This window comes from Eretmochelys imbricata, chromosome 1, assembly GCF_965152235.1.
Source record: "Eretmochelys imbricata isolate rEreImb1 chromosome 1, rEreImb1.hap1, whole genome shotgun sequence".
Taxonomy (NCBI): Eukaryota; Metazoa; Chordata; order Testudines; family Cheloniidae; genus Eretmochelys; species Eretmochelys imbricata.
Genome location: NC_135572.1, coordinates 297,793,644 through 297,818,034, shown reverse-complemented (window position 1 = coordinate 297,818,034; position 24,391 = coordinate 297,793,644). Strand labels below are relative to the sequence as shown.

General features: G+C 40.8%; 1 protein-coding gene across 3 annotated transcripts in view; it reads left to right on the top strand.

Moving 5' to 3' along the window:
* TBK1 (TANK binding kinase 1) overlaps positions 1–24,391 on the top strand; it is a 54,173-nt gene that overhangs the window by 24,924 nt on the left and 4,858 nt on the right. For 2 of the 3 annotated variants that reach the window (XM_077833420.1, XM_077833428.1), the window contains 11 exons: positions 5,052–5,231; positions 7,622–7,818; positions 8,470–8,528; positions 10,951–11,042; positions 11,617–11,718; positions 18,822–18,897; positions 20,970–21,094; positions 21,196–21,272; positions 21,614–21,653; positions 23,136–23,237; positions 23,330–23,426. In XM_077833420.1, the coding sequence (XP_077689546.1) occupies positions 5,052–5,231; positions 7,622–7,818; positions 8,470–8,528; positions 10,951–11,042; positions 11,617–11,718; positions 18,822–18,897; positions 20,970–21,094; positions 21,196–21,272; positions 21,614–21,653; positions 23,136–23,237; positions 23,330–23,426 (1,147 nt within the window). The remainder of the gene's footprint in view (positions 1–5,051; positions 5,232–7,621; positions 7,819–8,469; positions 8,529–10,950; positions 11,043–11,616; positions 11,719–18,821; positions 18,898–20,969; positions 21,095–21,195; positions 21,273–21,613; positions 21,654–23,135; positions 23,238–23,329; positions 23,427–24,391) is intronic. The other variant, XM_077833433.1, reaches the window with a different exon arrangement.

Genomic DNA, 24,391 nt, shown 5'->3' with positions numbered 1-24,391 from the left:
TCATTTTTACAGTGCAAATATTTGTATTAAAAATGATATACACTTTGATTTAAATTACAACACAGAATACAATATATATGAAAATGTAGAAAAACATCCAAAATGTATAATAAATTTCAATTGGTATTCTATTGTTTAACAGCGCAATTAAAATTGCGATGAATCGCGATTAATTTTTTTTAATCGCATGAGTTATCTGCGATTAATCAACAGCCCTACTAATTACCATTTCAAAATTAATCTCCCTTTTTATAGGGAAGAGAGAAGTTGTTCTAGAGCTTCATTGTAGGAAAAGTGGCTCTGTCTTAAATGGAGCTAAAATGAAATGGAGTTTGTAGATCTAAGTTATATATTCACTTTAGTTATTAAAATTATTTCCTTACTGAGGAATATTGGAATGAGATAAGAATTTCAGAGAATTATCATGTAAATTGCATTAACATTTTCTTTGTCTCATTTTGTGTAGTACCCTTTCCAGTTGCATTATTGTCCCTAAACAAATATTATTTTCCATTGTGGCAGTTTTGATAGGAGTATAAATAGAAGTAGAAAAATACTAAAGTGTGAACCAGTAACTAGCTGTAATATACAGAAATGGTGAGTCATTTAAAGGGACACTGTCACTTGAAGTCTAGTCAGTTTAAAACAAAAAAAATGTTAAAAGTAGTTTCAGGTACTATGCCTGTGTCCTCCTGTCAATTTTTGTGGGTTTTACATTAATATTTTTCCATTTTAAAAATATTTTTATCTTCTGTATTTTTGCATGGAAAAACATATGGGAATGTCACTGACTATACAGAAGAAGAAGAGAAAATGACTATATGCGGTGTTTTCCAATCAGTAAAGTAAACAAATGGGGAGAAAAGAGTGTTTTCCATGTATAATGTAAATTATAGTGATATTACTTGTTACAGTAGAAGTTAAAAACAATTATCAAGTAGAATTATGGTTTTTAAGTTGAGGGTGTCCCTCTCACATTCAGATGCAGTTTGAGACTACGGATTTCAAAGAGCTCCCTATAACACTAACACAACCTGATTTTAGCTTCTAAGTGAAGTCTCTGACTCTCAGTTAGTCATTTCATAGTTGGGGGCAGTAATTTTTCCCATGAACTCTTGTGAAGAAAATAGAGTTGTCTCCATTAGAACAGGTTGGGAAAACTGTACATTATTTTTGAAAGTGGTGCAGAGAGGCCATGTTTAGCCATCTAATAGAAAACTATTCAGCTATAAGTATGTAGGGTGGGATTTTCAAAGTGGTTTAAGAGCACAATATCTGTTGACTTTAAATGGGATCTGTGCTACTAAGTCACTTAGGCTCCCTTGAAAATTGCAGGTTTGATTTGTGTACACATACCAGCATGTTGTTAATATTAATCTCTGCATTAGCCTGTAATGAAGAACAGGTACAAATTCAAGATACTTAAGATGGCTGCTGCTCCACTTTAAAGTAATCACTTGAAATTTCCATAGAATCGTAGAGTCGTAGGTCTGGAAGATACCTCGAGAGGTCATCTAGTCCAGTCCCCTGCACTCAATGCAGGACTAAGTATTATCTAGACCATCCCTGACAGGTGTTTGTCCAACCTGCTCTTAAAAATCCCCAGTGATGAAGATTTCACAACCTCCCTCGGCAATTTATTCCAGTGCTTAACCACTCTGACAGGTAGGAAGTTTTTCCTAATGTCCAACCTAAACCGCCCTTTCTGCAATTTAATTGCTTCTTGTCCTATCCTCAGAGGTCAAGAAGAATAATTTTTCTCCCTCCTCCTTGTAACAACCTTTTAGGTACTTGAAAACTATTATCATGTCCCCTCTCAGTCTTCTCTTCTCCAGACTAAGCAAACCCAATTTTTAAAATATTCCCTCATTGGTTTTCTAGACCTTTAATCATTTTTGTTGTTGTTCTCTGGACTTTCTCCAATGTGTCCACATCTTTCCTGAAATTTGGCATCCAGAACTTGACACAATACTCCAGTTGAGGCCTAATCAGCATGGAGTAGAGCAGAAGAATTACTTTTCATGTCTTGCTTACAACACTCCTTCTAATACATCCCAGAATGTTGTTTGCTTTTTTTGCAACAGTGTTACACTGTTGACTCATATTTAGCTTGTGATCCACTGTGACCCCCAGATCCCTTTCCACGGTACTCTTTCCTAGGCAGACATTTCCCATTTTGTGTGTGTCCACTGATTGTTCCTTCCTAAGTGGAGTACTTTGCATTTGTCCTTATTGAATTTCATCCTATTTACTTCAGACCATTTCTCCAGTTTGTCCAGATCATTTCGAATTTTAATCCCATCCTCCAAAGCACTTTCAATCCCTCCCAGCTTGGTATCGTCCGCAAACTTTACAAGTGTACCCTCTATGCCATGATCTAAATCATTGATGAATATATTGAACAGAAGCGGACCCAGAACCAATCCCTGCGGGACCCCACTTATTATACTCTTCCAGTGTGACTGTGAGCCACTGGTAACTACTCTCTGGGAACCATTTTCCAACCAGTTATGCACCCACCTTATAGTAGTTCCATCTAGGTTGTATTTCCCTATTTTATTTATGAGAAGGTCATGCGAGACAGTATCAAAAGCCTTACTAAAGTCAAGATACACCACATCTACCGCTTCCCCCCTATCCACAAGGCTTGTTACCCTGTCAAAGAAAGTATCAGGTTGGTTTGACACGATTTGTTCTTGACAAATCAATGCTGACTGTTGTTTATCACCTTATTATCTTCGGTGTTTGCAAATTGATTGCTTAATTATTTGCTCCATTATCTTTCCAGGTACAGAAGTTAAACTGACTGTTGTGTAATTCCCTGGGTTGTCCTTATTTCCCTTTTTATAGATAGGCACTATATTTGCCCTTTTCCAGGCTTCTGGAATGTCTCCTGTCTTCCATGACTTTTCAAAGGTAATTGCTAATGGCTCAGATATCTCCTCAGTCAGCTCCTTGAGTATTCTAGGATGCATTTCATCAGGCCCTGGTGATTTGAAGACATCTAACTTGTCTAAGTAATTTTTGACTTGTTCTTTCCCTATTTTAGACTCTGATCCTACCTACCTCATTTTCACTGGCATTCACTATGTTAGACATCCAATCACCACCAACCTTCTTGGTGAAAACCAAAACAAAGAAGTCATTAAACACCTCTGCCATTTCCACATTTTCTGTTATTGTCTTTCCCCCCTCATTGAGTAACAGGCGTACTCTGTCCTTGGTCTTCCTCTTGCTTCTAATGTATTTGTAGAATGTTTTATTGTTTCCTTTTATGTCCCTAGCTAGTTTGATCTCATTTTGTGCTTTGGCTTTTCTAATTTTGTCCTTACAGACTTGTGTAATTTGTTTATATTCATCCTTTTTGTAATTTGACCGAATTTCCACTTTTTGTAGGACTCTTTTTTGAGTTTTAGATCATTGAAAAGCTCCTGGTTAAGCCAAGGTGGTCTCTTGCCATACTTCCTATCTTTCCTACGCAGTGGGATAGTTTGCTCTTGTGCCCTTAATAATGTCTTTTTGAAAAACTGCCAACTGTCTTCAATTGTTTTTCCCCTTAGACTTGCTTCCCATGGAATTTTACCTATCAACTCCCTGAGTTTGCTAAAGTCTGTCTTCTTGAAATTAATTGTCTTTATTGTGCTGTTCTCTCTCCTACCATTCCATAGAATCATGAACTCTACCATTTCATGATCACTTTCATCCAAGTTGCCTTCCACTTTCAAATTCTCAACCAGTTCTTCCCTATTTGTCAAAATCAAATCTAGAACGGTCTCCCCCCTAGTAGCTTTCTCCACCTTCTGAAATAAAAAATGGTCTCCAATACATTCCAAGAACTTGTTGAATAATCTGTGCCCTGCTGTGTTATTTTCCCAACATATGTCTGGGTAGTTGAAATCCCCCATCACCACCAAGTCCTGTGCTTTGAATGATTTTGTTAGTTGTTTTAAAAAAGCTTCATCCACCTCTTCTTCCTGGTTTGGTGGTCTGTAGTAGACCCCTACCATGACATCACCCTTGGTTTTTACCCCTTTTATCCTTACCCAGACCAACCTAAACTACTTTTGCTGCTAAACTCCATTTTTTTCTTGTCCTACCCTCAGAGGTTAAGGAGAATATTTTTTCTTCCTCCTCCTTGTAACAATCTTTTATGTACTTGAAAACTGTTACCATGCCCCCACTCTGTCTTCTCTTCTCCAGACTGAACAAACCCAGTTTTTTCAATCTTCCCTCATAGGTCATGTTTTCTAGACCTTTAATCATTTTTGTTCCTCTTCACTGGACTTTCTCCAATTTAGAATCATAGAAGATTAGAGCTGGAAGAGACCTCAGGAGGTCATCTAGTCCAACCCTCTGCTCAAAGCAGGAGCAACCCCAACTAAATTGTATCACATATCACAATTTGTCCACATCTTTCCTGAAGGGTAGCATCCAGAACTGGACGCAGTACTCCAGTTGAAGCCTAACCAGCACAAAGTAGAGCAGAAAAATTACTTCTTGTGTCTTGCTTACAACACTCCTGCTAATACATCCCAGAATAATATTTGCTTTTTTTGCAACAGTGCTACACTGGTGACTCATTTAGATTGTAATCCACTCTGATCCCAAGATTCCTTTCCACAGTATGCCTTTCTAGGCAGACATTTCCCATTTTGTCTGTGTGCAACTGATTGTTCCTTCCTAAGTGGAGTACTTTGCATTTGTCCTTATTGAATTTCATCCTGTTTACTTCAGACCATTTCTTTGAGTGCTTCTTGCCCCTATCCCTGCCTTCATGATGAAATTAGGATTCAGTATTTGCCAAATTCCAAAGGCAAAATATTTGGTACTCAAATTTCAAAAAAGTGAATATGGTATATACTGTCCCTATTCAGGAAAAACAGTGGGCAATGTTGTTGAACAGAAGCTGTAAAACAGTAAAGGAAAGGAATGTTGTAGAATTTCTCAAAGCACAAAAATATCCTACTTGTGATCTGTCCAATAGGGAGATCTTATAATGTCAGAATGAGAAACATTCCAATGTGTGTTGTCTCTTTTTTGTGTATCCACAGGGGCCTGCAAGTACTGCTCACGCCTGTTCTTGCGAACATTCTTGAAGCAGATCAGGAAAAATGCTGGGGATTTGACCAGTTTTTTGCAGAGACCAGTGACATACTCCACCGAAGAATAATTCATGTCTTTTCACTACAGCAAATGACCTCACACAAAGTTTATATTCACAGCTATAATACGTAAGCATTCTTTCCATATTTTCACTACTTCTGTCTTATCCAGGCAAATAATGCTGTGACCTCAGATCACATCAGTTTGACAGATTCAGTAGCCATTCCTTGACAGTTATCTGGTTGGGGGGAAGAGAAATGCATGATGATGATGATGTGTGCTGCAAGCTTGTAAGGCCTTCCTATGTCAAGCACTGTGTGTGTATGTATATATATATATATATGATGTGAATAGGTGTACATTTTTTTTTTGGTCTGGCCTCTTATTGGTTTGTCCCTTTCTTTTTCGCTGTGATTCAGCCTTTGGCAACAGAGCCCAAGTACTATGTTCTCGAAGAAATTGTGACAGGGCAAGGTCCCGCTCCTGTCTTCTGCTGTGTCAGACTATTTGGAGACTTTCAATTGTTATTCACCACAGTGTAGTTTATTTACATTGCTTTCCCCACCACCTTTAGAGATCTATACACCATATTTACAGCATCATATTACACATATATCACCCCTCTGCTGAGGAGACAGAAGAGATCTGTCTGTCCCAAGATCCTTCTTAGTTCTGGCTCTGTTAGCCTATATCTCCCCACATTGGTTCCTTCCGTGGTTTCTTCTATGTTCTGCATTAATGTGCCAATTAGCTCATTAGTCCTCTTCCAGCTCATTTTAATCCACTGGTTAGGCACAGTTAGGTCCATCCAGGGGAAATTAATTGATGTGGTCAGAGTGGTGACTCAGCTGTTTTGATCCCAGCACTCTGTCACAGGAATCTTTTGTAATGCTTCTCTTTGATCAGTCTTACCATTTTTAATTAGATTGCTTTTCTGTTTTGTATTTGTGTCTGTTTGACTATACACCTTAAGTGCCAAAAACATGTTGGTGCTGTACAAGAAACAAATTGTAAACTCTTCAGGGCAGGGACTTTCTTCAATCTAAAATATTTTAAAGATATGAAACTTTTTAAAGGATCTATTTTGTTTCTTCTCACAGTGTCATTGAGCTCCAATCTAGCTTTTCTCTTCACAAATTCCGCTTCTACTGTTCCTTAAGAAAAATCTGTCTTTTTATCATATGGATTCTTAAAAGGGGTGGATAACAATATTTGTAACTGGTTCAGACCTATTTTAGTATGTATATTCTCATGCTTCAGGGTGTAAGATCATCACCTGCAGATTTGTTCTGTAATGCACAGCACTGGACAATTGACTAGGTCAGTGTTTCTCAAACTGGGGTCTGTGAGGGTACTCCAAGGGGTCCACGGGCCCCACTGATCAACTCCTCCCTCTCCCTCCCAGCACCTTCTGCACTCCGGGGAACAGCTGTTCAGCAGCGTGCAGGAGGCTCTGGGAGCGAGGGGAAGGAGCAGGGACAGGGTGCACTCGGGCTAAGGGGCAGAATCATGTTCAGGGCTGCCGGTCCCACTGATCAATTCCTCCCCCTCCCTCCCAGTGCCTCCTGCACACGGGTGAACAGCTGTTCAGTGGTGTGCAGGATGGGGGGGCAAGGATCAGGGATGGGGTGTGCTCGAGGGAGGAAGCAAGGAAGAAGAGGGGCGGGGTGGAGCAGAGGCGGGAAGAAGTGGGATGGGGTGGAGCCTTGGGGGAGGGAGGAAGGAAGGTGGAGCCTGGAGCTGAGCGCAGGACCTGGGGGTCCTCAAAAAAATTTAAATCAAAATGCGGCTCCTCGGGTTGTTAAAGTTTGAGAAGTGCTGGACTAGATGATAGATTATGGCCAGTAAGTATTATTGGCCACTGTTGGAAATAGGATACCAGAGTTGAAGAACTGATAGTCTCTAGTACAACAAATGCTTTATTTCCTGGTCACTAGTGCTCCATGATCTGCACTGGCTACCTGTGAGTTTCTAGTTTGCATTCAAGGTGCTGGGTTTGATATATAAATGCCCTAAATGTTCTGTGACTTCGCTTCTTGAGACACTGCCTTTCTCCTTGTGCCATACTGCCACACTTGCGATCAGTAGCTGACTCCGTCAACTTAAGAGAGGGGCTGAGAGTAGAGTGTTCTCTGTGAGAGGCTCCGAGCTCTGGGTTAGGCTTCCGTCACTGGGTCCAAAGTCACCCTATTTTTTTGCCCTTCAAAACATATCTATTTATGCAGGCTGTTGCAGAGATGGGCCTTTGAGAGAAATCAGATGTGTGGAGAGGAGTTTGGTGTTCTGCAGGCAATTTAATTTTATTTTTGTAATTTATGCAGGAGTTCCCAGAATCTTAGGTAGGCTGCACACTGCTTATTATTTGTATAAATCTAATAAGTTATATAGGAACAAAACCAATACTTAATTCACTAAATATAAAAGGTATATTTAAAAAAAAACTATGAATTGTTTGCACTCTGTTGCATTTTAGTGAATTTGATCTGATTGTTTCCTAAGTGTAATGTTTTTCTTACAGAGCTGCCATATTTCATGAATTGGTCTACAAACAGACAAAAATAACTTCTCAGAACCAAGAAATGATATACGAAGGCCGCCGTCTAGTACTAGAGCCTGGAAGATTGGCACAACATTTTCCCAAAACCACTGAAGAAAATCCTATAATTATAATAAGCAGAGAGGCTGCAAACATCATAGGATTAATCTATGAAGAAAGTATGTTGAAGTCTTTTCTGACTGTTGTTAAATAAACAAGATTAGGCTGCTTATAAATGTTCTTTGAAAATAGGATTGATTACTGAATATTTCTGACCTCTGATAAATATATTAAAATCTTGGATCAAGAGTTTGTCCATATTTAGGCACCTAAACAGGCCTGGTTTTCCTAAGTGCTGAGTATCCATCGCTTCCCATTGACATCAATAGATGCTGCTGGGTGCTCAGCACTCGGAAAAATCAGGCCACTTATTTTGATGCTTAAATATGCATTTAAAATCTAATTTTAGACAATTTTTTTTAAAAGTCCTGGTCCCTGAGCATTAATATAGGTAGGATTTAGTAATTTGCATAGAATTCTACAATCCTTTTGTGAACCACAGTATTTAAATAAGTTGAAAGGAATTTTATAAAATAGCACTCCTAACTAATGTTGTTCTAATTTCCAGTAATATCTGGAAATGCAAGTGTTCTTGAGCTCTGATTAGTCTTTCTAGTCTTTTAACAGAAGCAGTTCTTACTAAATTTGATGTTTCACTGAACACATAAAAGAAATGTTTCTAAACCAAAACTTATATTGTGTATGCACTAATGTATTACAGACTTATTACATATGAAATATAAAATAAAAGTCCATCTCTTATGTTTCAGTTTCACTTCCTAAAGTACATCAGCGGTATGACTTGGACAGTGATGCCAGTATGGCTAAAGTGAGTATTTATTTAATTAGAACGAGAATTAAATTGCTATCTCAAATAAACTAAAGCTACCTAATGCTGAATTGAATAATACCAGCCATCTTGTTTGTTTTTTAATGGTCATTGCTTTTATAAATGTGTGTGTGTGTGTGTGTGTGTGAGGGTAACAAATGACATATATATATATTAGCTCTTTCTCTCAATTAGTACCTTATATTTATATTAAACTATGAGTTTTAAGTGGCTAATGATTGTAAATTGCTTTGAAGGCAAAAAGCGTTATATAAGTGCTGTGCATTATTATTCCTCATCTGCATTTTGTTGGTTATGATTTTCTTGAGGGGAAAGTCAGTGCTGAAGAAATTAAGGACCAAATCCCAAAATCATTGCTCAAGCAAAACTTGCATTGAAATCAATGGGACTTTTTCCTGAGAAAGGGCTGAATTAAGATTTATTATACTACAGTGGGTTTCAACCTTTTTTCATTTGTGAACTCCTAAATATTTCAAAAGGAGTTGCAGACCCCTTTGAAAATCATAGACGGTCTGCGGACCCCCAAAGGTCTGCAGACCACAGGTTGAAAACCACTGTTATAGCAGGTTTATATGTCTAATGGATTTATACAAGTTGAGTTCATTTACAGTGAAAGAAAATGTTTTCCTACCCTCCCCACTTCAGTTTTTAAGAAACGTTTGCTATAATATGCAATACAGTGCATAGTTAATGGTAAGTGAATATTTAAAGGGTAAAAAAATCAATTAACTGGTGGTCTTTCATAGTCTTATCCTAGACAAAATAAGACTATTTAAAAGTTAAGGTTATTGCAGAAAATCATCTAGTCTTATACAAAAATATTTTATTTAAAAATACCCTACAGGTTAGATAACTTTCAGATAAATAAGTTTTTAATCTGAAAAGCAGAGGTGAAGGTAAGCCGGTACGCTCGGGTGTGCCATACCAGGACCAACTTTCCCAGAGGGCAATTTAAAGCCCTGGGGTAGCGGCGGTGGGGCTGTGGCAGGGATTTAAAGGGCCCCAGAGCTCCAGCCGCTGATACCGCCCCGGCTCTTCAAAATTTTCACCTGCTGCCAAAGCCCTGGGGTAGCGGCGGCGGGGCTCTGGTGGGGATTTAAAGGGCCAGGGCGATAGCGGCTGCTGGAGTCCCAAGCCCTTTAAATCTCCACCTGACCCCTGCTGCCCGAGCCCTGGAGTAGGGGTGGGGGGGGCTCTGGTGGGGATTTAAAGGGCCCTGGAGCTCCAGCCGCCATTACCACCCCGGGCCTTTAAATCCTCGCCGGAGCCCTGCTGCTGAAGCCCTGGGGTAGCGGCGGCTGGGCTCCAGAGTGGATTTAAAGGGCCGGGGTGGTAACGGCGGCTGGAGCCCTGGGGCCCTTTAAATCCCCGACTGAGCCCGGCTGCCGCTACCCCAGGGCTTCAGCAGCAGGGCTCCGGCGGGGATTTAAAGGGCTTGGGGCTCCGGCAGCCACTACCATAGCGGAGCCCCAGGTCCTTTAAAGCTCTGCCAGAGCCCCGGGGTAGCGGTGGCAGCCGGGAGCCCCCAGGGCTCCTCAGTGATTTAAAGGGCCCAGGTCTCCGCTGCAGTAGCGGCAGTTGGAGCCCTGGGCCTTTTAAATAGCCCCTGAGCCCCGGGGTTCCCAGCCGCCTCTGCAGCTGGTAGCTCGGGGGTGATTTAAAGGGCCCTGGGCTCCCAGCCGCCATTACTGCAGCTGGAGCCCTGGCCCTTTAAATCAAGACTTAAAGGGCCTGGGGATTTAAGGCCCTGCCTCTTCCGGTTGGGGCCATGCCCCCTGCTCATGACTCCGGCGTATTGGTAAATCCTCTTAAGTATTTATCATAGTCTATGGCATAAGTAGTAAGCTATGAGTAATAATATCAGTAACTTTTAATTAAAAAAAAAAAAAGTTAAACTAGCTTCTGCTTGAGATTTTGTTTAGACGTATATCTACCTAGAATTCCAAGTGTTAAATTGAATTGGGTGGATGCCAAAAAATGGGACCCTACAATGAGGCCCTACAATTTTGAAAATGTATTATTTAAAAAAAAATTCTTTACATTCCTATACACTACTGAATACATTTACTTGTAACTTTCCAGAAAATTAAATCTGAACTCCCAAGAGTATGTGGTATAACTTTGATTATGACAGACTTATTTTCATGCCTAATAAAGACAGTGAAATTTCAGTGTAATGGAAAACTCATCTTTGCTTTAACTATGCTACCATAATAAGTATGTGGATTCCCCCCATACACACTAACTTATGGGCAAAGTTACCCCATTTTGTGTTACCATCTTCATGTTCTAATTTCTTCTAATATTAATCAATGTTGCTTTCTTGTGATCCATTGACTAGAAACAAACTACAGTGTTGTGAACACTGAATTAGTACTGACATTGTTTATTTCTCTGTCAGGGAGTAACAGGTGTTGTATGCTATGCCTGTAGAGTTGCCAATGCTTTGCTGCTTTACCAGGAATTAATGCGAAAAGGAATACGATGGTTAATGTAAGTGATTGGTTGAATTTTGCTGGGCATGGTTTCTTTACCAAGACTTGTTCTGGTCGTTCACACCTTGCATAATTTTGTGGGCTTCCAATGACTTCTGAAGCTTTCTTCCTTCCCCTCGACCATGAGTATAAGTCGACTTTCACAGTCTCTCAGATGTTTCCTTCTCCCTCATCAGGGGAAACTCTGAAGACCCAGTTTCTGAACACTAGATCCTAGGTATCCATGTTATTTAGTTTAATCGGCTCCTACAGAAGTTTGGATAATTTTAACTTACGTATAGTGTCGGAACATGTGACCAGCATGGACAAATAATTAATGAATTTCAAATTTTTAAATAATGATTTTGGTAGTTCATGTTGTTAATAGAATTGTGAAGGATCTCTCTAGCTACTAAACTATTACTGAAGTAATGTCCACCAGAACATTGGAATAAAATTTTATATGACAATAATATGTAAAATCTTAGAGATATTGCTCTTCATTATTACTAGCCATTATTACTGTAGGCAAAGGTATGTGATGATAAGGAAGTGAAAACTTTTTTTTGATAGACTGATGCTATTCTTTCCAGTGAAATAATCAGGGAAGACTACAATGAAACGGTGCACAAAAAGACAGAGGTTGTCATCAAGCTGGATTTCTGCAACAGGAACATTGAGATAGCTGGGAAAATGTGAGTAGAAACACTGTATTGTTCTTTGGAAGTAAATACATTGCACTGCCAGTGGCTACTGTCTGAATTTGTAGTTTTTTCTTCTCAGTGACAGCTGTATTTAAAGATAACTTTTTTTACCATGTGTCTGCACACAAAAAAGGTTATTACTTTTTAATTACAATTGTTTCACCGATGGCAGTGGCCTAGCACCAAGTGAGGACAGGAGTGGTCTTGGACCTCACTGAATGTTGTTCCTTAATTTAGTGGAAAGGAGAGTAACTGTTGAGTAGTGTGTATTACTCTTCTCTCCTTCCCCCCTCCCTGCCTGAGTTCTCTTGATGGCTTAGGGAGCTACAGTAAAAGGTAGGACAAATAATCTAGTAGTTCAGTCATATGGTAGCGGCTAAGCAGTAAGCTTGCCCTGCATATGATTTTAAAGATGAATAAAAGTGTAATGAAAGCAGGTTGTTAAAGACCTGGGCTCCCTGCTGCAGAGAGTGGATTTTAACATTGTAATACATGATTGTCTTTAATATTTCTATAAATATGACAAACAAAAAACTACGTTAAAAGAACATTATTAACGTAGCAAGTCAAGCATTCACAAGTTAGGAAATGCCAGAGTTAAGATTGCCTGTGCAGGTAGACTTGAGGTTGCATGCCTTAACCATGACACCATCTTACTCTTCCTGCAATCTCCTGTCTCGTTCACTACACACCCTTCAAAGTCTGCTACAGAAGAAGCTGGGATACTACAGACAATAGTCTCCTTCACTATACAGCCCTGATTCATCCCTAGAGCAGGTTCGTCCTGTACACTGCAAGAGACAGGGGTCCTATGGAAATTACAGTACGTGTTAATAATTTGTATAGTCAATTGTCTGGCCACACTTTGGTTTGTTATTTCGTTATGAAATATACTCAAGAGACCAAATAACCAATTCAGTCAGGTTTATTAATATAGTACAGGAAAAGGGTTCTGCACAATACCAATCTCTTGAGAGCAGTCCTGTGCAGCATGTGTGCTCCTTGAAATTAGATCCTTAAAGCCATCTTTTTATACCCTACCTCTTTACTAGTAAAAGGTACTATATACATCACCTGAAACTGGATTCAATTAATCAGCTTTTTACCTTGTTTATTTCTGGTACCATGGTGTACCCTTTTATCTTTTGTTCCGAACCCATGCATTCCAGGTCATGATGCACCCTTAACATTATTCTGAGCACATTCATTCCAGGTACTAAGGGGGTGAAGACACCTCCTAGGCTTGTACCAGGATAAATAGGTTTGTGAAGGTAACTTCCTTTCTGTTGCTGTGAGGAAACAATTATACCTCTACCCTGATATAACGCAACCTGATATAACGCAGGTTTGCATACAATGTGGTAAAGCTCCGACAAAGCTCAGAGCAGTGTGTAAAGGGTGCAGGGCCGGGGCCGAGGGGTTGGATAAGGGGCAGAGGGTCTCGGGGGTGGTCAGGAGCTGTGTGTCGGGGGGGCACTTTTGGAGCCCTGCAGTCCCAGAGTGGCCTGGGGGATTAGCGGGGGCCCAGGAGCAGCCCACTCCACTTCCCTCGCCCCGGCCCCAGCCATATCGCTCGGGGGAGGGGGCTTGGGGGAAGGATCCCCACGCACTCACCGGCAGTGGTGGAAGCGGAGCAGCCCGGCCCCAGCCCGCTCTACTCTGCCAGCTTCCCGCCATGGCGCTCCGCTTCCCGCCGTTGCTGGTGAGTGCCTGTCAGGGGTCGGGGTGTGTGGATAGGGGTCGGAGCAGTCTGGAGACAGGGAGCAGGGGGGTTAGGTAGGGGGTGGGGTCCTGGGGGAGATTAGGGAGGGGGGGGTCTCTGGAGGAGGCGGTCAAGGAACAGGGAACGGGGGGGCCAAAGCAAGTTCGATATAACATGGTCTCACCTATAACGCGGTGAGATTTTTTTGTCTCCCAAGGACCGCGTTATATTGGGGTAGAGGTGTATATGATACTGACAGTTTTCCTACCTACTTAAGCCAAAGCTTTCTTCAGCAAATGGAAAGTGTTATGGGATAAGTGAACAGGATTATAACAAATGCACAGGCTAATTTGGGCTAAATATCTGTTATATTAATGCTTAATATGTGTACTTAATACCTCATATATAGGTTTGCTATAAGTCAAGAATATGTGATCATGTAATTAAAAACTGTATCATAATGTATACACACACAGGGTCAAATTAAGGTTGTACAAGCAGCCTTAATTCTGGCATTGCCTAATTTTTGAGTGCTTGTTTTTGCAACCTTAAAAATATTATTTTAATGTACTGATTTTTGCATGATTGCCTTAATTTAAAAAAATCAAACTGAAAAAACAGAAATTGCATCTTGTAGCATCACATTGACACCTTTAGATCCACCACACAGACCTCCGCTGCTTGAGCTAAAGGAGTGAGGGCTGAATGCTCAAAGAAGTTAGATACCTGGAAAAATCACTCTGATTCTCAAAGCCTTAGTTAGGTGCATAAGTTCCTTTACAATGAATGGTAAGAGATAGGTGTCTTAGACTAGAGCCCTGCGTGGGACTATTTTTTTAAAAATCCCACTCCTATCCCACCTTGCATTACACACTCCCACCTGCTCCTGCACTGGTTCTTGCATTTTTATTCCGCTCCCACCAGCATATATATGACACACACACACACACACACACACGCTCCCCCCAGCATATATATGGGATATACACACACACGCTCCCACACACACACAGAATTCAGGCACAATTTTTACCACTAATAGAATAAAACAAATCTTGCTTAAACCATATAAAAATATTTTAACTCTTGTGATAATAGACATCAAATCTCTTTCTAGGCCTCACTTAAATTTAAGTATTAAAATCTTTATTTTAAAAAAAGAGAAAAACTTGCTTTACATTGCTGAAATTCTATTTATGACAAACTGATGAGAGATTTAGTATTTTCCCACAAATTACCACAGTCTTTTATTTTTTCCTGCCCCCCCCAATCATGCCCACAACAAACTACATTTTACCTGCTCCTGCTATTATGGCAGCAGGTCTTAGGACCCATGGGATCACAGTCCGGCTGCAGAGTTCTACCTTAGACTGCAATTCACAAAAGCCACCACACTAGACATGGAGGCGCCTAAGCTAGCCAGTGGAAGATGCTGATGAGAAGGGTATGTGCTAAGCCCTGCTCCTCTCATGGAGATAGGTGCCTGTTTGCGATTCTGAAGTTGGGTACCTTCTTTAGAGTTAGATGCCTTACTCTGTTTTAGCAAGGAGCTGTTTCCGGTGGTGGTGCCCACCTTCTAAATTTTAGACCAATAGTTAGGGCACTCACCTGGGATGTGGGAGACCTAGGTTCAATTGCCATCTCTCTGCCAGAGCGGAAGGAAGACTTGATCAGACTTGATCTCCCGTCTCTCAGGTGAGTGTTCTAACCATTGGGTAATGTGATATTTTTATGTGACATGCCCTCATTCTCTCCTGTTGAAGTTGTTGTACTCTGGATAAATAATTAGTCATTGGAGCAGGGGAACTGGATCCTGGGTCTCTCACTCATTGGGTGAATGTGTTAACCACCATGCTATACAGTCATTCTCATTCTTCTATATGCATTTTCTGTCACTTGCTCTCATTTCATTTGGACCCCATATGTGATTTAGGTGGTTGAATGCCTGTCTTTGTGCCTGTTTGTCAATCAGTGTGTGACTTAGTTAAGAGATAGGTGACAAGACACCTTCAGAGATGCAGCTGTTACTCCTGGGGGAATTCTGCACCAAAAAATTTAAAATTCTGCACACAATATTTTAAAATTCTGCATATTTTATTTGTCAAAATAACATCATATAATCACACCAGTTTCAATTATTTTAGTAATTTATTTCAAAATACCTGTCAGCAAGTATGTCTGTAACAATACAGATAATAATAAAGATTCAGGAAATGTTTTTAGACAAATAGATTCCTTACTAGGCATATTAATACAGAATTCTGAGTAATAATTCATTTAAACTACAGTATAGAACCGTATTCCCTGGACCCCTCAGAAGCAGTGCAAAGACTTGGGGGAGTCGAGGTAACGGAGGAGCTGAGGGAGAAGGAAGTAATTGATGGGAAGGAGGCTAGGTATGAACTTGAAGGGTTGTTGGGTATGGGCGGGAAAAATATGGAACAGGTATTTTCGGGGGGCGGGGAGAGATTGTTAGGGAGCATCCCCATGCTCATCCTGGCTGACCCTTAGCCTCTTCCATTCAGTCAGGCACATGTGCCCCTGTCCCCATGTGTCTTTGTGTCCCCACTCAGCCATCCCCCTACCCCCTTGTAGCTCTGCACCCCTTTCCCCTCTGCCCATGTGTCCCTGCACCCTCTCAGCCAACCCCTCCCCTCATCTCCATGTGTCCCTGCACCTCCATCCCCATGTGTCTCTCTGCCCCCACTCAGCCACCCCTTTCCCCCTGTAGCTCTGCACCCCCTCCCCCTCTGCCCTGTCGTCCCCCACTAGCCGTTATGAGCCCTGTCTGACCTCCCAGCAGTCCCACACTGTTTGTCTCCCGACCTGGCCTTCACAGTGAAGGCAGGCAGGCTTTTTCTCTTCCCTATCATAGCTGGGGCTTGTCAGGAGCGGCTGCTGTGTCTAGCGCTGCAGCACCCTCTGGTGGGCAAAAGGTGGAACTGCAGAAGTTCTTTTCTGCTGGGAGCTGCTGCTCTGTTCCAGTGCCACTGCGCGTTCTGGTGGGCAAAAGGTGGAACTGCAGCAACTTCTCAGCTGAAGCTGTTTTCTGCAAAAAATAAAAAATATGCGTGGTACATGACATATGCCCACGCCCAGTGATGCAGAATTCCCCCAGGAGTAAGCTGTGTGCATGCTCAGAGGCAGAAATGTAGGCACCTAGGGAACTTTTAGTGCAAAAACTTAGGCGTAGAGCGAGTGTAGGCACCTGCAGGGTCTGGCAGAGGGTTTTGTGCATTGCCATGGTACCAAACTCAGGTTTTAGCTGTGTGTAATAGGGACATGGCATCTAACTCCTTTTGAGCATCTGGGCCTACCTGATAGCAGTAGTACATTGTTATCCTCTATGTGGACCTGCACTAAGGGGGGATGAAACGCTTTTCCCATTGGTTGCACAGATATCTGAGAGCAGAGGAATGGTGAGGCTCGGGTGTTTGGGGTTCCATTCCAGGCTCTGCAGAGGAGTGTGCTCTAGCAGATACAGACTTTTCTTCCCATTCCCCTGGAGCATGAACCCTTTTGCCCCATCTGACCCAACCTGACCCTGTCAAAGTCCTGTCTCTTTCTCATCCCAGCCCCATTCTCCTTATGTAGTAAGTGACCGTCTCTAGTCCTCAGATTTTTCATCCTGGTTCTAGTCTCTTTTTCTCTCCTTCCCCTCTCCTTGTCTGATCTGTTGCTCTCTTTCCTCCCCCCTCCCCTGGCCAAAGCCTCCACATTCCCCAGTCCTGTTTTCTCTCCCCAGGCTTCAATCTCAATGTCCCTACCTACTCCAGCTCCTTATCCCAGTCTGTTTGCCCAGCCGGTCCCAGTTTTACCCCTATACCCTGGCTTATTATATCTATCTCTCCTGCCTCCACCTTTTCCCCCCTGCCATCCACTGGTCTCTTTGCCCCCCCTGTTCCAGTCTCAACCCCCCCCCAAGCCTACAGTCCCAGTCTGCATCCCTAGATTCCTTGTCCCACCTTTTCTCCCATTGCTGGGCTGCCTCTTGTAGTCTCTGTATTCAAATCAGGCAGCTTCGTCTACCACACTGACTGGACCCAGTAGGGAGTGAATTCTGAGAATGGGAGAGACAGTCTCCCTGTTTTTATGTCTAGCGTCTGGTCCCTCCACGGAGCACAGCAATCAGAGCTGTAATTGCAGGAAAAGTACTACTCAGCCCTGGGCTGGAGCATGCTCAGTGTGTACAGAATCTTTGGATATTTTAGCTGTTAAACTCTAAGGGTTTGTTTACACTGCAGCTGCAGGTGTGATTTGCAGCTAATGTAGACAGATCCATGCTTGCTGTACTCTAGCTAGCTTGCTAAGAATAGAAGTGAGGATGCCACAGCACGGCTGCACAAGCGAGTATGTACCCAGCAGGACTGGGTAGGTTTCTGCAGCCTACCCTGAAACCTGCACCATGGCATCCTCAGTTCTCTTTTTAGCAAGCTAACTAGAGTACAGGTAGTGTGGGTATGTCTACATGAGGTGTAAATTGCAGCTTTACTTAGCATATGAAAACTTCAATTTTTCAAAGGCTTATAACTTGATGAGGTTTGAGCAGATTTCCACAGGGGCAGCAAAAGGCACATCCCTGATACGAAGGCCACCTCAATGCCAAATTTCTAATCGTTTGCTCCAAAGTATGGTGATGCAAGTGCTTTTCTAAATAAATAAAAAGGTCACCAGATTTTTTTAACACAGGCAGACAACGTGTTTTTTCCCTATCATCATTCTTGGAAACTGCAGAATCATTTTGGCTGAATCTTTCTGAAACAATTCAGTCTCAGGCAGTCACCTGGCATTGAACTTCAACCCAAAGGGTTAACGTTTAGCAAAGTTATGAGCAATTGAAAACTGGGTCTTATAATAGGAAGTGGTTGGGAAATCTTAATAGGCCATGCTACCAGCCCTACCTATCATATTTGGTTATAACCCAGGTTTTCCAAGATGTTTCCATAGTCGTTGGAGAACTGGTGCTTGATGTGTTTGACTGTTTTTAAGGGGTACAGTTCAAAAACAGATTGAGGTGATTACACCAGACATTTCAGCTGTCTATAGAATACAAGTAATGAGTAAAAAGCAGGAATGCTAGGAATGCAAGTAGTTTAAAACTTTTTTACGGTTCAGCGAAAATATGGAATGAAGGGGCAAGAGTCTGTTACTGAACTAATGTTTTGTTTGTTGTTTAGGGAAGCTTCTAAATTGATTGCTTCTCAAAGTTACACATAATTTTGGTGGATTTTTTTAACTTTCTAACTTTTTTTAGGACAGGGTAGACAATTGTATTAACTTCTTGTTTTCAGTTCTAGGAACAAAATAATCCCCAAAACATGTTCTTTGTTTGTTTAATACAAAAGTATGAACAGCCGTCATGTTTTTAACTGAATTACATTTTTATGGACAGATACGAGAATCTGATGCAGATCCACTTGGAAACAGAAATGGATGAAATTTCAGAGATACATACTAAACTATTGCTTGTAAGTGTCTAATATTGTAATAAGAAGTTCTCAAAATATTGAGTGTACCTGTATAAAAGTCCAAAGATGCAGTTTTGAAAGATGCTTTCTACAAGGAAAAACCTCTAGATTTTCTTAGCAGCTTTCCTCTTCTTCTGAGAGTTTCTTTGCATACGAAAATTGTGATATGGTTATTTTCTAAAGAAAAATACAGCTGTGTTATCGGGTACTTTACCAACTGGAAAGCTCTATAAACCAGCATTTTGGGAGGGTGTATGGGGCGTGGGCTGTGGGAGAGAGTCTGGGCGTGGGAGAGGGCTCAGGACAGGAGGTTGGGGAGGGGTTTTGGGGTGCCGGATTTGGGTAGCGTTCAGCTCGGGCAACTTCCCGCAAGCGGCAACATGTCCCTGCTGCTCCTCTGCACCTCCGCCTAGGAGCTGCAGGGATATGTTGGCGCTTGTGAGGAGCTGCCCGAGGTGAGCTCTGCCCAGATCTGGCACCCCAAAACCTCTCCCATGCACATTCGAGTAGAAAGAGCAATGTGTCCACTGAAGGAGTCATCCCAGATATCAGACGCTCAAAAAAAATATCCTTAGCACCAAGCTTTAAAAAATCTAAATGTGCTTATTTTGCATTTCATTTGGAAGGATCCCAAAGTTCTTCACGTATTTTGTAAAATGTGTATGAATCATGTCACTACCATGTCCTTTGAAATCTACAGAGTTTTAAATTAAAAAAGGAAATTTTAAAATACTAAATAATGGAGAATTTAATATTTGTCTGAGGATAGTATTATAGCAAAGTTGTTCCTATTCTATAAATAGAGAGAGTGAAAAACTATAGTTTTAATTGTCAGATACAAAACAGACCAGGAATATTCTTGTGGGATCTAGAGAAAGTGAAGCTTTGAGCCTCTCACAGAAAGAGCTAGTATGGCATATAATCATATCTAGTACCCTACTGGATTTTAACTGTCCCTGTGCCCACCCTAACTCCCCTTTGTGGCTCATCTTGGGGATGGCGATTACATCTCTGCCATGCCAGGAATCTCATACTCAGGGTGATATAATGATGGTGTCTCTGATGGGCTCTTTGTTGATTCTCTGCCACTACTGGGCTCTTGAACCTAGTTGTCATGAAATAAAAACTGAATTTATTAGCAAATTACAGAAACAGAGAATATTAAAGTAAAATGGTAGGCACATAATACATTCATCTGGGCAAATACCATGGAAAGGTGGGGGGTTTTTAGGTAGGTCGTGTGGTTAGAAAGTTATTTTTCATGACATTTGTAGAGTTCCATGATTTATGTTTCTCAGTGACTTCAGATCTCCTCTGTTTAAAAGTGTGTGTGTGTGTGTACATATATAATATTTAGCTGCCAGCTCATGCAGACTCAACCTGGAATCTGACAGTCAGTCTGAGTTCTTTCTGGACTGCCCTCCAACAAAATAAAGATCATGCAATAAGAATTCAGTTAATAGTTTGTTGATATGCAAGCCAAAACAAAAGTCAGCTTGCTGTCTTCAAGTGCTATTGTTTCTGTAGTGTTAACAGTGTGAATAAAAAACACGAAATGCATTGGGAGATCTAGAGGAAGACTATCTTACTGTATTTTTCTTGTCTTTTGTAATGTGTTGGTTGCAGCATTTGTATGGTTGAAGGTTGGTGTTAGGAGACTTCATGGAGAAAGAGTTTGATGCACTAAAGCAGGGAGGAAGTTCCAGGATTGGGCAGTATAGGAGAAAAAGCATGAAGATAGGTGAAAGAGAGAGACAAAGAGAAGATACTGCTTATTGAGAAAATAAATGTTAATCGGCAGAAATATTAACTCCAAAGAAGATACTTTTCCTAATAATGCCATATTTGTATGTTCTTAAAGTGAACATTTGAGCTGCTAAATACTTCATAAATTGTCTAGGCATATTTCTATAGTTGGAGACAATTAGTGAAGTGAGGACTAGGTGGTGGTGGTGGTATTATTTTATTATTTATTATCACTATAATAAAGTGAAAATGCACTGAATCCCATCTCAAGTGCAAGATCTTTTGTGATTTTTGGCAATAGTAGTGGTGAAACTGTTGTTCTTAAGCAGCTTTCTAGCTCTCGGGGAACAATAGAGCCCAGTCTTCATGACATTGAAGATAAACTGTCTCCTGGTGGATTGCTGAGTGATACCTGGGCAAATCAGGAAGGCACACATCCCAGAGACAGAAAGTAAGTGACAACTTCACATTCATTACTTAAACATATTCTCATTTCTGTACTGACCTACATTCATTATAATTAACCTTTTGTTTCCACCCACCCCCTTCTAGTCCAGAAAAGCTACAAGTATTGCTGAGTTCTATCACAGATATTTATTATCAGTTCAAGAAAGACAAAGCAGAACGTAGTAAGTAATTCTATTTTTAGTATACATTAAGAATAATTAAAAGTATAAAGGACAAGTCAGCCTTAAGTCTGTTCAGATATTTTTAGTAGTGATGGGGAGAAATGGCCAACCACAGTGAATATGTCCTGAGTGCTCTGTAGGACAACAGTTAGGAAAATAATCTGAGGGAACAAGTGAACCACAACTTTGGTTGTATAAATTTAAACGTCTGCATTGAAAAAAGTAAATGTCCATGCTTGCTACCTAATGCTTACTCAGACAGGGATAAAACAATTCTGTAGGATGATGGCTAAATTTAATAGAATTAAATCAGTAATATCTTTGATTTCCTCTGATACTAGGACTTCCTTATAATGAGGAACAAATCCACAAATTTGACAAGTAAGTGTTAAAATTACATTTAAAAAAATATCACTTGTGCTGAGGTCCCTGACAAATCTTTGGCAGTTACCTTTCCTGCTGGTTCCTCTTCGATATAGATTATAAGCTCTTTCAAACAGCAACTTTCTTTCAATTTCTGTCAAGCACGATGACAGATTTTATGCATATTTGTTAATCATAATTATCTGCTTTCTAGAGATGGGGTAACTTTATATACCTTGAAGTGTGGATGTTAATTAACTAATTGGTCTTTGACTGAGGGCATATATGGGTTTGAGTGCATGTGTATGTAAAATACCTTGTACCCAGTAGACATTTTGTAATTCCTGCCTCCTTTCCAATTTGCTACTTTTAAGGAATGTCTATAGTTGATTTCTCTCCCTAAAATGTTCTGCCTTTGCTACTACCAGTGGAGCTCCAGTGTTTTCCCTTTGGGGTCTCCAAGTGTCATTTGGGATCCTGAGCACATCTCTTTTTACTCCATACACTCCCAAAAGGAAATTGCTAGAGGATGGCATAAAGTATTGCTTTCTGTTCTGCGATTGCAGTAATTTCAGCGGTGGTGGTCTGAGAACTCAGCTCCTAGATCTTGGGTCTTTTTGGTGGCAGCAGAATTACTGGCTGGCCACTCCAGTCTTAATTGTAGCACTTTATCACTGGGTAGGCAAGTGAGCAGTGTGCATTTCAGCTGTTTCCTGGGTGGATGCCGGTTGTGTGATATTAATGAGAAAACAGGTACTTTGTCCATATATAAACCATACAGGTAAGATTACCAACTAGCCATCATTCAAGACTTTGTTCAGTAAAAACCTAAACGCTGACATGGGAGTTGTAGTCTTTCAAAATTTCACATTCCATGATTCCACTTCCTAGTTCACACACACAAGCATGGTTAGTGCTGAGACCACTGCCTATCAAGCTGACCAATATTGTCTGACTATGTCCTCCTTCTTTGCTCATCTGTATCCACCTCTTGTCTTACACTTAGACTGTAAGCTTAATGGGGTATGGGTCTGCCTTTTTGTTCTGTTAGTACAGTGCCTAGCACAGCGGAGTCATGGTCCATGACTGATGCTGCTAGGCACTATGGTAATACAAATAATGAATTATAATAAGAAGTTCCTCTGTCCTTTCTATCCATCATTTCCTTTCCTTAAATATAATCAAGGTTTCAAATTTCATATGGAAAAAGTAGTATGAGTGCATAGTTTGTAAATAATAGTTACAGCTAGCCAAATTTTTTCCTCAAATGGGACATTTGAAAGTGGAACATCTTGGAAATTAATTTTGAAATATAACCTGGCAGTTCATCCAGTATAAACACATTATGGTAGCACACAAAATAAGTTGGATAAAGGTTTTTTAGACATTTTAAATCTTCATATATACCTCGTATGCCTCAAAACTTTAAAAAAATCATTTGGGGAATGAAGGTCCTGCAAGTGATATAACAATATTCAGTTGATTATTTCTGTATTGCAGGCAGAAGCTGAATTTACATGCCACAAAAGCCATCTCTCTGTTCAAAGATGAATGTGTCAGCAAGTATGAGACATTTTTGGACAAGGCAGAGGACTGGATGAGGCAAGAGACTGATTCATTAGAGTTCAACATTGTGACAGCACCATGATTTTGCTGATTGCCTTTTTAAAATACTTTTTTTTTTTTGCTTCCAGAAAGATGCTTCATTTAAGGAAACAGTTACTGACGATCACCAGACAGTGTTTTGATATTGAAGAAGAGGTATCCAAATACCAGGACTATATAAATGAGGTATACTGGTCCTAAATTATGTCCAGTTTTTAGACTGAGTGAGCAAAGGATTCTATTCCATTTCCCTCAACAGGATAGTTTACCAAGTTCCACTTATATCTGTGCAAACCTACTGAGAGTAATAGGGCTGCACAGATGTAATAGTTTGGCCTGTAGAAGCTGTATTGCTAGTGATGTGTGAGCTGGATAGAACGCCACCTGATTCAGAGTCCAGACTGAGTTTACAGGATCAGCAGTTTAAAAAAAAAACAACTGAGCAACTTCAGATGTTTTTCAGTGATTCCATCTCAATCTTTTCTATGTGGCTCCCATCACCATAATCTCTGAGGATCCTGAACATTAATGAATTTATCTTCATACATTCTTCTGAGGTTGAGACGTATTATCCCCATTTTATAGACAGGGAATTGAGGCGCAGAGACTAGCTTAAGCTCTCTTTCACTCTGTGGCAGAGTTAAACCAGGATTCTTGTGTCACAGTCTTGTGCCTGAGCATCAGAACAATGAAACCCCGCAGTGTCATTTTTACAGTCATTCTTCACAGTAAAACCACATTTTAGGAACAATATACAATTGGAAGAAACTGTTAAAATCTCTGCCATGAGGCCAGAATTATTGAATTTTTTAGCACTCGGACAGTTGCCATTTGGAGCGCAGATCTATTCAGAGCCACCAGAATCAGTTCAAAATCAGGTTCCTGGGGAAAAATCAGAGGCATGAAAGTGTATATCTTGCTTTCTTCTGCAGAGTCTAACCATTCATTAAAGATGTGTCAAACGTTTAAGGCATTCAGACATGATATGTATTAGTCTTCATTATACAGTGTCCCCAAATACAGAAAGAAGTCTGAGGGCAAATAAACATATTTTAGTACAACAAAACTACTTTTTAAAAAAAACACAATTGTAAAAAGGGGGGGAATCCAGCTGATCTCCCTGAGCAAAAGTCTGAGAGGAGCAGGGTCAT